The sequence below is a fragment of the Homarus americanus genome, unplaced genomic scaffold, assembly GCF_018991925.1.
Source record: "Homarus americanus isolate GMGI-L3 unplaced genomic scaffold, GMGI_Hamer_2.0 scaffold1024, whole genome shotgun sequence".
In the NCBI taxonomy this organism is placed as follows: domain Eukaryota; kingdom Metazoa; phylum Arthropoda; class Malacostraca; order Decapoda; family Nephropidae; genus Homarus; species Homarus americanus.
In genome coordinates, this window is record NW_024715228.1 from 1,319,778 (window position 1) to 1,335,173 (window position 15,396).

A 15,396-nucleotide genomic window follows, 5' to 3' on the forward strand; every position below is an offset into this window, starting at 1 on the left:
TTAACTATCCTTATCAAGCATTTTTATAATGAATTAAATGAAGCAAAATGCTTCAACCATTAGACAAAGCCGGAATAATTGGTGCAGAGCTCTTCCAAGGATGAGAGATTTGTGGATAACGAAATGACTCTCTCAAACCCAGAAAAATCCAACGTCCTGGGAGTTTTCCAGGTACCCGACTGGGAAAAGTTTCTAGGAATTTTCTTGAAATTGCACAATATTTCATCCTCAGAATTGAATCCCTTATCCTAAAAAATGGAGTTTCTGGAATTTTCTCAGAATTTTTTAGAATTACGCATTATTTCATCCTCGGAATTTGCTCCCAGACTCGGAAAAAAAATTAGGGGGAGATTTTCCGGAATTTTCTTGGATAATCACCTGATTTTCAACCTCGGAAACTGTGACAGACCCAGAATTGAGAGAAATATTCTGGAAAAATTCTGAGAATTTAAATTTCAGGTACCGTATCATTTTTGCCACTTATCAGCTTACTAGCCGTTCGGGTGGTCTGTCCAGTTTTTAGAACAGGAGGAAACCAGAGACCGGGAGACCTGTGATGTTTGGTAGTGAAGGTCACACTGGATAACACCCTTCTCACAGGTGTCTGGGCCGAGGCTCAAACCCTCGAGATATTGGCGAAAGTTGCTGTATGGTAATTAATTTTTTTTAGTTATTTTTTCGTGGAAACAATTACTGCTATTTGAAAATACTACAGTATATAGATATTGAAATAAATTCTGAATAAAGTAAATTTTAAATGTACAGTACTGTAATACAATTTGACAGTAACATTAACTCACACAACTACTGTACATCAAGAAAAAGTGCTATATACAGTCAACAACAACAATTTCTGCACCTTTACTGTGTTATACAATTCTGAACATGGGTTTTATGTGCATTCCTGTTAATTTCACTGTAATAACTATACGTGATAAATGGAATAAATCATATTGGTTACACATTGCATCACACCAATCTTACCAAATGAACATGACTGTAAAGTATATTTCCTCAAAACTTTTAACTTCATTACCATAAAATATTTCTAGCATATCATAAAGATTTCCCTTACATCATATTATACTGTACTCTTTTTCTTCCTTCAGACAAGGGTGGTGCTGTATACATGCTGTATCTTCCTCAGGCAATATGAGGTGTCACAGGAAGGAGGGCAAAATGGCAAAATTACAATTTGAGTAAAATGGAGGTAAAGTTAAGAAATGCTTAATTATCTCAAATATTACAAAATTTCCATCATCTTGGTGTTATTATTTAGATTTGAAAGAAACTTGTGCCAATTTTTTTTTTTACAATTAGTTGTAATTACCTACACTAATTACCATTAATCTATATGTGGAATATGCTAATGAAAATTATACCACAAGTAGTTCACATAAAAGTATACAAAAAGGTATTGCTGCCATTGACTGTGTAAAATTGGTTTATCTGTATATAAACCTAAGAAAATAGGAGAAATAATGGAGTGAAACCAGCATGTCACCAGCACATGAGTGAAGTGCTAGACTGCACGTGCTAGAATGACGCTCATTGGCTGAAGGCTGCGGGTGGATGGGAGGTGATTGGCTGGAGTGCTCCTCCTTTCTACTCGGTAAGCTAGACCTGATATTACACCATGCTTAGGAATTACGCATCAACTTTGTCCCTTACGCTACTTGGAATGAAGGTTGCTTTTGCCATGGCTCACCCCACCAACTCACTCTACAGGTCTCAGCCTGCGAGGGGAGAGAGAAAACGGAAAATAGATGGTGGCAAATTCGCCCATCCTTCTCATGACGCCTCATATGCGAGGTATGGCAAACCTGCTCAAACACCACACCATTTAAAGAAGAAATTTTCATTCGTCTAACCTTTGCCCAATAATTCTGTCCTCTTCACTTTCTTTAACCTTCACTCTTGTGTGACCTGAGAGAATGTTGAAGCATACAGTGGTCCCTCGGTTAACGAGCGCTTCGGTTAACGAGATTTCGGTTAACGAGTTACCTTCCATAAGATTCTTAACTTCGGTTAACGAGCAATCCCTCGATTAACGAGTTTCTTACGAGCCGACCTGAACATGTTTTCGCTTGCATTTGGCGATCCACCATCTGTAGTATTAGTCCGCCAATACAGTAATCGGTTCTAGGGCTTAAATTCCTTACCATTTTAGCAAATATCAAGAAGTTTATACTATTCAATAATTTCAAAAGTTTAACATTAAATTTTTTAGTCATTTTAACAATTATTGAACATAATTGAAGGTAATGAAACTAGTTTTATGCGCGCCATCCAGCCTCTCAACACACCATACAGGCGTCAGTCTTTGTGTCTTTTCAGGGGAGGTAACATCTTGCTTGAGACTCTCTTCAACTAAACACTTTTTTTCTGTGTTTGCAAGCAAATTATTAGTCATTTTGAAATGTGTTTTACATATTGACAATATATAATGCGGTGCAGTGTTGATTTTAAGAAATAATCTTAAATTACACAAAGAGAACTAAAATTTTATGGGTGAAATGTCGCCATGGGGTGACTTCTCTTCCACCCCAATGCCTTCTCTTCTCCCTTCTCCTCCACCCCCATTCTAATTCCCATCATCATCATTATCATCCAGGAGCCTTCTACATACACACCTCAAAGTAAGTGTACTTTTCTACATTTTTTGCTGAATTTTGGCAATTTTCGGTGAGCTGGAACCAATTACCCAAAGACCCATTGAAACAATGGTTTCAGTTAACGAGTTTTCGGTTAACCAACAACATTCTAGAACGGATTGTGCTCGTTAACCGAGAGACCAATGTATATTATTGCAGTTGTTTAATAGTAATTTATGAATCGACTAAAATTTTGAGCACTGGTGATGGATCTTTTACACTGTACAGTACTTGAAAGAGGTGGACATGGGAAATTTTTAAAAATGTATTGGATAATTTTGGGTGTGCCATAATGCTTTGATATTTATGGGAAAAGGTATGATATTAAGTGCAAATGTTTTAATGATATACATTGTACTGCAGTTATATCAAAACTGTGTGGAATTTTTTATAAACAATGTACAGTATATCATACTTCCACACATATGTGGTTATTTGGCCATTGTACAGCACAGTGCTCACTAAGACGTTATACTCCTAGTAGCTACTGTAATTCTAATTACTAAAACTCAACTTAAACTGAATAGGTTGAGCTCTTTTCTATAGTTTGGTTAGCTGAAAGTTTACCTGAACTAATTAGAAAGGTTGCAAATACATGATGCTTTAGCAATAGTTGCTAGTCTACAGTTAATAATCAACAGGATTACCAGGAACTTAACATTATAGACAGGTGCCATCACAATACCGTACTGTATACTAGCTATTCCTTATGAAACCAATTACATGTTTAATTCTCTTTTCTTTGATATTTATGTGTACATCAAATTTCTTTAATATCAGCAGTTTAGATAGGGATACACATTAATGTGTTCACGAAAAACTAAAAAACTAGTAACTTATTTTTATAAAATTTGAATGCAGTATCTAGCATTTCATGAGTGTTGTATTAACCCTCTTTATGGGTACCCAATTTTGCAAGCTATTTTTTATTACTAAATATAATTCAAAGTTCTATCAAAACTCAATCATTTAGACTGACTGTCTATTATATAATTTTCTTTACCTATCAAAAGGTCTCACTGTTGGTTTATTCTAGTTTAATTACTTAATGAAAGCCTTGAGCAATGGAGAACTTTTACTTACCTTGTAGTAGTCTTGATGGAGGGAAGTAAGACTGATTCAGTGTGAGTTAATAATAATTTCAGTTCTCAATTTATAATCAATTTCATTGTGACTGGTGTACAAGAGATAAATTTATTGTCAATAAAATAGGTCTATCAAATATAAATATCTCCCAATATGTATGCATAATGTGATGGTTTATATACAAGACTAATGAATGATGCAATACTGTCTTCACTTAAAACCAAGATTGATCACAAACTACATCTACCAGACAAGCTTCCCCACCATACCACCCCAATACTGTAGCTGTCAAAAGTCTTCTCTTAAACACAGGTTCTCATTAATACATATGTTGTTATAATGAAACAGCTAATGTATGGTACAGTAGTCACCAATTTTAACTCTGAATTTTAATATAACACACAATATAAGGTAGTTACTGGACGTGTCTCAAGTTACAACAATATTATATACAAAAACAAAAACCCAGCTAGCCACTGTATGGGAGTGACCTACAAGTGGTAAAGAGAAAAATAAAAAGAAGAAATTAAGAAATATCGCAAAGTTAATGTTTTCTTAATGAAAATGTAAAAATGCAGCAATCGTTACAATCACTCAGTAGTGGTCAGGATAAATACTGTATGCATACTGTACCACCATTTCTAATGTAATCAGTAAACATAATTATAAACCTTATGGCAGGGACACAGTAACTGTATAATAATATATAACAGTCAGATAATATGATGGTTTCTCTTAAACTCAACTATCTAACATGGTCCACACAAAATATATTCCAAGAAAGTGTTACTTCAGTTGATCATAACTTCAAACAAATTTCCACAACAATCATGCAGTGACAAAGGACACATAAGGTTGTAATATTTTGTCATATTCTTAATCACCTTGTGCTGAACTGAAGTTTTTGTGCTACAGTACTCAAGCCAAATAAATAATTTTGGCTTTTACTATTGCTTAAAGATTTCAAGTCATAAAATTCCATCTCTAAGGGATTCAAGGTGGCTTAATTTATGATATTAAAATATTTTATCTTGGTCTAATCACATGTTTATAGTATTTTAGTATGTCATTAAATGTACTGTATTCAACATTTATGTTGATAATTACCAGAAAATGTCTTTCTCAAACCTAATGATAATAGACAGATCTCTACAAGCTGTGTCCTAGGCAAGTTGATAATAAAAATGGCACGATCTGCTATTAGCAAGAAAATCAGGAAGCATGATTGGTTACTTCAAGCAATACAATGACTCATACCTACTGTAGTTGCTGGTTACTATTCATGAACCAAGAGTTGGAATTATTATTTCTATTTTCCAAACAATGTGGTCTGGACCTGTATCCAATACAGTTGAGGAATTAATCATGATAAAAGTTCCTATAAATAGTTGAGTTCAACATCCATTAAGAAAACTAAAATTTGCCATTCACCTTTCACTTTAAAAATTCTAACTTCCAACAGTGGTAATTTTTTGGAGTATTCTGTGAAAAAATAAATTCAAGACTAGTGTTGTCTTTTTAAATTATTCAAATTCATATAAAAAGTAGAATTATTGTATGACTATAATTATACAAAGGGTCAAGAATACTATATATAAATTTTAATCATAGAAAATATAATTCCACTCAGTAGTGACATGTAATTACAGAACAACCACTTGTAAAACCAATAAAATAATACCCTCACAACCTGCCCATCATTTGCAATTCTTACACTTATTTACAGTACAGTAGTGTACACTGAACACGAATTAAACTCCTTGCATCTGTACATACTGTATGTAATACATTAGCCTCTTTGTATTCTGGCACATCAGTAAGCCATTCCTGGCCTCAGAAAGACTGGCTGATGCTCTCCCTCACAGTTGGCACTTGGTATTGCTAAGCTGCAACTAGTTGAAACATTCTGCACATTTGCCATTTCCCGATCGCATGAGTAAACTGGCTTAATCACAGTCATGTGTTAACTTTATATTATTCACTATAAAACCTATACAACTTACTGTATTGCCAGTGGGAAAAATAGGCTTGCTCCATACACCTCTGCTAATGCCAATGAATACCACAAATGATGATCCCAGACAGTGATGTACAAACAATACTGTAGGAGACATCTGGGCAAGCAAAGATCAAAGCTTTACCTAGGTAATCTTTTTTAATTAAGTTGGTAAAAAATTCTAATACAGATGAAGGTAAGCATCAGTGTCACCTTTTGCCAATTATTAACTAAAGATTTATCGGTGATGCATACCAGATTGTAGATGGGGGGGGGGGGGATGGTAGTATTAAAAATTCACTATCCCGGTAGGCCTTCAGAACCAAGTGTGCCAGACTAGAGTGAGGATAGTTTACTGTATATACAGGGTAATTACAGATGATCTTCCCAATTTTAAATATTTCTTATGAAAAACTAACAATGTTAGATGGTACCGATTGCCCAGTAGTCAAAATGGCATCACAAGAGAATGGCGTTTTGGGTGATCAAGTATCATGCAACACAATCTGTGATCACTGTTCAGTGACAATTTCAAAGGACATATGGAAGAGGTCCACCAAGTGGAAATTTAACTCATAAGTTGTATTTAAAATGTATCGACACTACTGTAGATGCATCTGCAGAGGGATAAAGCTCAGGATGGCCTGCTACTATTTCAGCAACATTAAAGAAGAATTTATCCGTACAATAGTTCAAATAAGTCTACACATCGTGCCAGTCGTGAACTTAATGTACCTCAGCCAACAGTGTGGAAAATTCTGAGATAACATCTTGCCCAGTGAGTAAGTGTAAGGTTCATTCTTCTCTGCTGAAAAAACAGTTAATGGTACTATAATTATCACTGTAATATGTGAGTGATGCCTCAGTTGCAGGAGGATAAAGTGGATGTTTTACTTTAGTAGGATGGTGGGCCACTACATTTTCACAATGCAGTGAAAATGTACCCGCATGAACAATTGTCCAATTGTTGGATCGGTCATGGGGCCCATTAATTGAGCAGCTCGTTTACCTGACCTCACCCCACTTGACTTTTTCCTTTGAGGGTATGTCAAAAAGGAAGTCTTCGTTCCACCAATGGCAACAACTTTGGAACAATTGAAGAACATGTTACGTCCATGACACTGTTCCAAAAATTTAGTATAATATTCTACAAAATGTATGGAGGGAAACAGAATACCACTATGATGTTTACAGAGCCACAAAGGGAGCCCGTATTGAAATTTTATAAATTTAAAATAAAACTTGGAGTTCTTGTGTATCTGTATATGTAAAAGTTTTGCCTTAGCATTGTTAATTTTTTCTTACTAAATATTTAAAATTGGGAGATCATTTGTATACATCCATATACAAATACAGTACAGTACATGAATATAATGAAATACTGTATATTTGGTGTCCTTGATAACCATAATTTTGATAATGAATCTATATAAATATAGGCATTAGTAAAAGATAAAACAAACACCGAACAACTTATAAAAAAACAATATATACTGTATTCACATTGTACCTCATTTATCCCAGCACATTTTGTTGCACATTTATACATCAAGAAGGAATGTTCCTGGCTTGTCTTTGAAGTACTGTAATGGTATTACCTAACAAGAATGCTGATGTAATACATAAAACATTAACTGCATCTGTTCATATTCAGAAAACAAGCCAAGTTTAGTTACTTTCCACCTCTGTAATAATCTGTAAAAAAGATTCTTATCACATAACATGGAATTCTTCTTTAAAACCACAATGCTAGAAATATCCCCAAATTCCATTACTAAATCATCACAAGTACAATTAATTTACCCCCAAAATATGACATGATAACTGACATCATTTGGGATAATCTCAAAAACCCCAAGTGACCTTGTCATATATGTCTTACTTTGTTTTCATAGTATTGTATAATTTTAAAAATACTGATGGCATGACTTAAATTACCCCGGGCCCTATCTGTTTGCCACTGACATACCGTGTCATTCTAATACTTCTGAGCACCAACTGGTGTATAGTTGCCTTTTGGCTTATAAAATATCTGGCCTGAGGTGAGGCGTCTCCACAATTCTCGCATCAGCAGTGTTTTTTCTTTATCTAGTTTTTCCAAAAGGGAACTATTCTCTGTAGCACGCCGAGATAAATAAGGTAGTACCTCATTCACTGGACCATAAGGAACATACTTGTAAACTGAATAGCCAGCTTGACCTGTGGAATGAAGATACATATATTAAAATATTTAATAAGATACCCTGAGTTGCTGTTAAAAAAAAGTAAGTTTAATGTCTTCAAAAAAAATAAAACTAGATTTTTTTTTGTGGGGGGGGGGAGAAGCAAAAGTGAAGCTCATGCACTTACACCTACTTACTCTTACATTTGAAAGTTCACTACTGTGTAGCACAGAAACATATTTAAGAATTCAACCTACACAAGTGTACTCAACCTACACAAGTGTACTGTACAGTAAATTAAATAGGAGACAGGACTACTAAGAGGAACCAGAAATCCAGTTGATTCAGCCTGTGAGAAAGGGTCAGTAGCCACATGAAACCTGTCTGAGCCACTTGGGTGACTCCTCCCTCCCCTCACACACTTGGCCATGTCATTTGATACTGTAGTATGTGAATCCCAATTTTTCCCCATAACCTGGACTTGGGTTCCAACTTCCAGACCCAACTACAAGTATCCATATGAGGTCCAATGTATTGTAATGTGATCTCAGATTCAGAAGTGTCATGGATTTGAGGGATTTAAGTATCCTGAAGAATGCTTGATGACCAGGGCCGTCCCTAGGGGGGTGCAGGACCCGGGGCAACTCAGCCACTGCGGGGCCCCACCAACCCCCATGGGACTGTCGCTATGGATGGTAAGGCCACGGTTGCGATGGTGGCGTAAGCCGTCAGGTCAGATTAACCAGTCAACAGGTAATGTGTCCGAGGTCACTGGGTCTAGTGTTGGGCCCCACGGGGCCCCCACACACACGGGGCCCCGGGAGGTCGCCCCTGTTTGCCCCCCCCCAAAAGAACGGGCCTGTTGATGACTATATTATTTTGTATATACACAGTATTCGTGAAAAACAACCTGAACAGGAGCGATTATTGGAAAGCTATTCCATAATTATAAAGGGGACTATCTATAGAGATCAACTAAGAATATACACTTACCCAGAGGTAACGAGATGTGATCACACATGCCCAAAAGTTGACCAAAACAGAGTACTTTGTCCAAAGGATCGATTCCTAATTCAGTCATCTTGTTGACCGTGTAGCGAACAGTGTCTTCGTTGTGGGATGCTATCATTATGGCAATCTGGTGGTACAAGTAAATCAATGCAAGAAGCTATATTATCACAAAAATTTACTTTACTTGAACACAAAAGACATACCTCAACCCTAAATTATACTTAGCCTCAAATATAGTACATATATGTAATTTCACATGACCTGAAATATATGATCTAAGTTAAAACGAAATACCCTGTACATGAAAATCTGTGATCCTCACTTTTCTATATGTACCCAATATACTGACTATTATTGTGGCTGCTCCCTCAGTGTAGTACTAAGTATGTCACCTTGGGAGATGTATGTGCTTTAACTTTGTGACCCCATCCCAGTACACCTCCCATACAGCTACGACAGATGCCGTAGGAAAGAAATTAAAATTAATTTTAACACTGTATTTTTTCTTATTTCAGTGCTGTTTTGTATCAATGGAAAGTTTAATTCTTGTAGAATGCAACAAAAGAAAAAATAAAAAGCTTCTTTAGAAGAGAATTGGAGTGAGGGGACATTGATGGCCAGCTGATGATAAGATCCACAAATCCTGCAGCCAATCCTGGGAAGCTATTGAGAGCTTGAAACTTAAACCCTTGTTTCCCAAAGGTTCACAGTATTTTTTTCATATGGATTCACTTTATGTGCTGCTTTTCAGGAACTTTCAGTAACCACCTTGTAAATCATGGAGTCATTGTGTTGCAGTAAACAAAAGCAAAAAATGGGGCAAGATATCTTGAGAATTTAGCATTAAATTATTGGTAGTACTGTATATATATATATCAATTGTCTGGTAACCTGGAAATGAGCTGGACTCAGGAATTTTCTAGACTTTGGAAATAGAAGGCCTAGCATATAGAGTACAGTACATGAAGTACAGTATTAAATAAAGAATAGAAAATATATTAGACTGTTAGAGGATGTGGTCTCCAAACTGCCCCAGAATGAAGGACAAGCTGTACAAGTTTTTTGCTTACAAAAACTAGATTATAATTTGTTAATTAAAGAAAACAAGTGAAATATTTGTTAATACAAAAGGTGGATTTATAAAAACCTACTGGAAATAACCTGAGTTACATCTGTCTCCTGGCACACTAAACTTATCCTTAGTTAATTGCAATGAATAGGTTCCAGCTCTCACTAATAGCAACATTTGAAAGTAACATTTCTGGTCTCCACAAACCTACCATTTGAATGACATACCAAGGGTGATTTAATGGTACATATCTCTCAAGTTACTTATTGATGATCCATAGGCCATCAATAGAATTAAATGAAAGATCTCTGGAATAACTCAAATTCATTTATGAACAAGAATGAATTACTCCCAAAGGTAGGTTCATATCCTCAATTTGTTTCATTCATTAACATGTATGCTTCACAATGACTTACACCTACTACTAAACATAAAAAACTTACCCTTTGTGTTTCTCCAATCAACTTGTTAGTTTTAATTCTTCGCAAGCATTCCCTGAGACATTCTTGATACATCTCGGTAGTAGCGTCGTACGAGGGATTTACTGGGTCTTCATAGCCAAGCTCTACAGCACGGGCACGTTCCTGAAAATAAAAACATAGTGTGGGTACCTGAACTGCAAAAGCCCACACATGAGGTAACTAACAATTGTAATGAGTGTGAGGAGCAATGTGTACACTACATAGAGATGTATTGAGTGGATGTAGTGCTCACCTTCTGTCCCACTGGTTGCTTGTTCATCCAATTGTGAATGGGTACCTGACTTTATGTTTAGGGAAGTAAAGTCTGTCCACTGTAGTGAAGCTACACTGCATCCTTGTATACAGTCAATGGGCTGCATCTGCATTGCCTGTGGGACCCACTTTCACCTTCACACAAAAATTTTTAATAAACATGAAACTTGTTTAAAAAATACAATGCTGTATTCAAACAACTTCAAGTCAGTGTCAGACTAACCTGTTCCATGTATGCCCCTCGCACCAGCTTGGCACCAAAATAAAATTTTTGGCGATATGACTGTTCAAGATCAAGGGAGAGGTTATTAAAGGTTTCCTTCAGGTAACACTGATATGTGTTGAACACTATGGCTTTCTCCTGGTTATATTTCTTCATCATTTCTAAGGTGAGGCGAGAGATGGCAGGTTGGAAGTAAGTTTGCTCTGCATCCACCATCACTCGGACATCGCATTGTTTAGCATACTGAAAGAGATATGGGCAACTGAGAATGTTGTAAGGATGCTAATAATGTACATTAAATCTGGAAATATATGCAGAAACATAAACTGAATAAGAGAGTAACAAATATATAAATATACTTCACAAAATTACAGTAAAACTGTTTCAAATTAGTACAACATAAGTCATTTGAGTTTCATATCTTTACTTTGACCTCTTCACCAGTGATCAGTGTTTTGCTGCTTGGATAGTCAGTTATGTCTCTGTTACACACTGTTGGTAAATACTGGGCATGTACTGACTCTAGAATGTACAGTCCCTCAAAAAAGTATCACTAGTCAAGGGGTTGATATGATTCAGGGCTTTCCAAGCAATGTTACTTGACCTGTTTCCCTAGCAATTGACTTATAATATATTCCAGGGGGTCCAGGGGGGATGGAGCCCCTGGTTAGATTAGGTTAGGTTATTTTAGATCATTTGCAAGAGAAATGCCACAGAAGAAAAGTGTCTTAGAATCATCTAAACTATTGGAAAACCACATTTTTAATTATCAAAGCGATTATGAACTGCAAGGAAAAATTTATCAGTTAAGTTAGGTTAAATTTAGAAATACTTGTAATTCCATTTTAACACATTTTCCCAAACTACGACAGTGTGCACTGGAAAACACAGTGAAATTGCAGCATTTTTAAATTAATTTTCTCTGAAAATTGGGTGACAGGCATGTCTTCAGCAATTACCATGAATCTCTTTTTTAATTGCACTAGAGCATCTAATGTACTAAGTCTCTATTTTATTATAATGTAACAACATGTATCAGTAAATGTTAAAAATAGTGTAACCCAAATTAATTCATTCACACATTTCTGAAGATAGATTGTCAATGATAACACCCATTCAGAGGTCAAACTTGCCTGGAAAATAGTGTGCAGTCTACGCATCATATTTTTAAACATCTCCTCTTCTTCCCTTGTAAGTGCTGAGATCATAGGTTCCATATGACCACTCTGGAGATTGGGACACTGGAACAAGTCACTTAAGAGGATGTTGGCATCAATCAGACCTGACCACGAGAACAGATGAATGAGACCCTTCTGGTCATAGGTCATGTTGTCCAGCCAAGTTCTCACGGAGACATTATCGGTCAGTATGTTTTCTTCACGGAACCGCTTCTCAAACACATCTGTTTTAATGTCAGAGAAGAGGATGGGGCCAGATTCTCCTGTAACTTGGGTGAAGTACTGTCGGGCTCGAGCAATCACCTCCGAAAGTTGCATCTGAAGATATAAGTTAAGTAAAGTTAATAATGACTTTAGTCTTACACGAAATATTTTTTTAAAAACTGTTGACTGCATCATACATCAATTGCTATAACACAAAAAAGTTCTGAGATGACAGCTATTATATATGAACACTTTCATTTTGCTTCCCACAGCTTCTACAATGTTGATATGTACTAAAACCAAAATAATTTTTTTTTACTCTCAATACCAAGCAGAAATGCTGTACATATAACATTATGTGGAGTGAATTTCTCGCAAATCATTGACCATAAATATTCCATAAATGTTCACCCACTCATTCTTTAATAGATTTGTAGACACCCAACACATCCAAATGACTCTCAAAGACATTATATTTTCTTCACATCTTGTCGTGTGCTACAAATGACTCGTATAAAAATTAATCTTTATTATGTACAGTACCTTGCTGTAGTGACTCTTTGGGTGACTGCCGACCAGTTAATCAGCTTCCTTGCAACAAACTAACCCTAGGGCCAGGACTCAATAGCAGGCTTCGAGTGAACAGACTACGTATAGTGTGTTGTAACATGATGATATCATGTAACAGTTATAACAAGATACAATATAACGAAGTTAATATCCCTTTCCTTATGCATAACCTAGTAATCAAGTACAGTAACAGCCAATAATCCTCCCCTCTAACATACAGTATACAGTATGTTATGACGATGTTTATTGCTCTCCTCTTTCAACATGGCAGAGCTTGATGTAACACTGTCAATACACCTCCCCTGTAACACAATTAAGTATGATAGCACTAAATAATAACACCATGTGAGGAGTCATTTTCACAACGAGCTCTACGACTCACAACACCCATGTCCCCTGCTACACGCTCCCCAAGACAACCTTGGTTATTGAGCCACCAAGCTGCCTGCCCATGTCCACATCCTGGCATGCCACCAACATATTACGATGAGACGAGGGTGGCGGCAGTGTAGACCAATTTGATAACAGTTGGGCACCCAGCCAGAAGTGGGTTACATGTAACATTATCAAAATAAATAATCTATCAAGGGTGGATTGGGGGGTGGTTTCTGGAGGGTCCAGATCCATCCTCTTCATCAGAAAATTCCAATACTTTTTATTTAATGTAGTATTGTACTCAGGCATTTTTGTATAGTAAAAAGTAATTACAGTACTGTACTATTGATCTCAGAATGTCTCCTAATATCAGTGCATATGGGTTCAAAATGGCCTGAAAACGTCCATAATATTGGTTAGATTCCAAATCATTTTCTGGGGTAGCTTAGAGCGCCCCCCCCCTCTCTCCCCAAACTCTCCAGCTGGGTTGGCTCACTGTGCTCACCATGTTCCCCCCTTTGATATTCCCGGATCCACCCCTGTTATCAACATTTCTTGATAATAGACTCAGTGAGGATATTATGTGATGCAAAGCTCCTTCTTGAAATTATAAGTCAACTACCCACACTAAATTTGCATTTGGTATTACTACAGGTTCTTATTTAAATGAGGGAGTTTGGTAGGTGTGGGTCTAAAGTCCAGTGCGATGAGTAAAAAGAATCACTCTATAGAACAGCAACTCATGAATCTGTAAACATAATCAAAAGTCTTACACCAAACAAAATTTTTGACCAAAATATACTTTTTTTCTCAGAATTGAAATTTAAGGGGTTTAACTAATTAAGTACTTTCAGAATAACACACACACCATAAATCACACCTTGGAAACCCATAGTTGATAAGTAATTAGCATTGAAAAATGTCAGTAAAATCTTTCAAGGGTCATTTTGGCCACTAATTACTACTATGCAATCAAATCGTGGACCATATATTCATAAGCAGCAAGCTCAGGAGTACCCATACTGTGATTTTCAGCAAAATCTAATTTTTGGCCAAAAACCACCAAAAATGTAAGTCTTACACCTTACAGATTGGTTATATAGAAAGCCAGGAGGACACATTTCAGTCATGACAACTTGTGAAGAAGTTATAACCATCTCCAACCCCGTCAAGGATTTTTTAGAAAAGTAATATGCTAAGTCCTTTCTTTACACGGTAATTAGAAGGTTTTGAATTAATTAATTAATTTATTTATTTTATTTTATTTCTTTATTTTTTTTTTTTGCTCTGCCTCACCATTATCGTCAGGGTCCCTGTCTGGTCGATAATTCAATGTTGGCAATACACGGCATGGCCGGCTTGCTGTCCTGCTGGATCGGGCGTATACCTGTATGACAAATACTTAAATTCTGACATTAAAGCAGCAAGGGTTATAGTATGAAATTTAAGGAAAGGATTGCCTTGAAGGTCTTTATATGTTTAATATTTGTCATATTAACTTGGTGCATCTGGGAGCAAAACTAAGCATCCACAAGCTTGTGGATATATACAGTATATCAACACTGTACAGTATGTGTGTATGCATGTATTCTTACATGGGTGTAAGTGCGCACACATCGACAAATAGTCTTCAGAGTGCTGAGGGTGACATGTCTACCCTGCCCTCTCACTTTCTCCCTGTTTATTGCCATGCCTCCCTCTATCTCCCTGTACAACCCCCCATCTCCCTGTACAACCCTCCATCTCCCTGTACAACCCCCCTCTCCCTCTATAACCCACCATCTCCCTGTACAACCATTCATTTCCCTGTAACCCCCATCTCCCTGTACAACCCCTCTACCCTATATAACCCACCATCTCCTGTACAACCCACCCTCTCCCTCTATAACCCCACCATCTCCTGTACAACCCCCCCTACCCTATATAACCCACCATCTCCCTGTAAAACCCACCTCTCCTGTACAACCCCACCCTCTCCCTCTATAACCCACCATCTCCTCTATAACCCACCATCTCCTGTATAACCCACCCCTCTCCCTGTATAACCCACCATCTCCCTGTACAACCCACCATCTCCTGTATAACCCACCATCTCCCTGTACAACCCACCTCTCCTGTACAACCCACCCTCTCC

General features: G+C 36.8%; 1 protein-coding gene across 1 annotated transcript in view; it reads right to left on the bottom strand.

Annotated features, from left to right (window-relative positions):
• Positions 1-5,335: 5,335 nt before the first annotated feature.
• Positions 5,336-15,396, bottom strand: part of LOC121854911 (proline dehydrogenase 1, mitochondrial-like) — a 57,496-nt gene continuing 47,435 nt past the window's right edge. The window contains exons 5-9 of the mRNA XM_042349721.1: positions 12,069-12,431; positions 10,936-11,178; positions 10,422-10,562; positions 8,892-9,036; positions 5,336-7,935 (exon numbers count right to left, since the gene is read on the bottom strand). Of these exons, the coding sequence (XP_042205655.1) occupies positions 7,715-7,935; positions 8,892-9,036; positions 10,422-10,562; positions 10,936-11,178; positions 12,069-12,431 (1,113 nt within the window). The 3' untranslated portion in view covers positions 5,336-7,714. The remainder of the gene's footprint in view (positions 7,936-8,891; positions 9,037-10,421; positions 10,563-10,935; positions 11,179-12,068; positions 12,432-15,396) is intronic.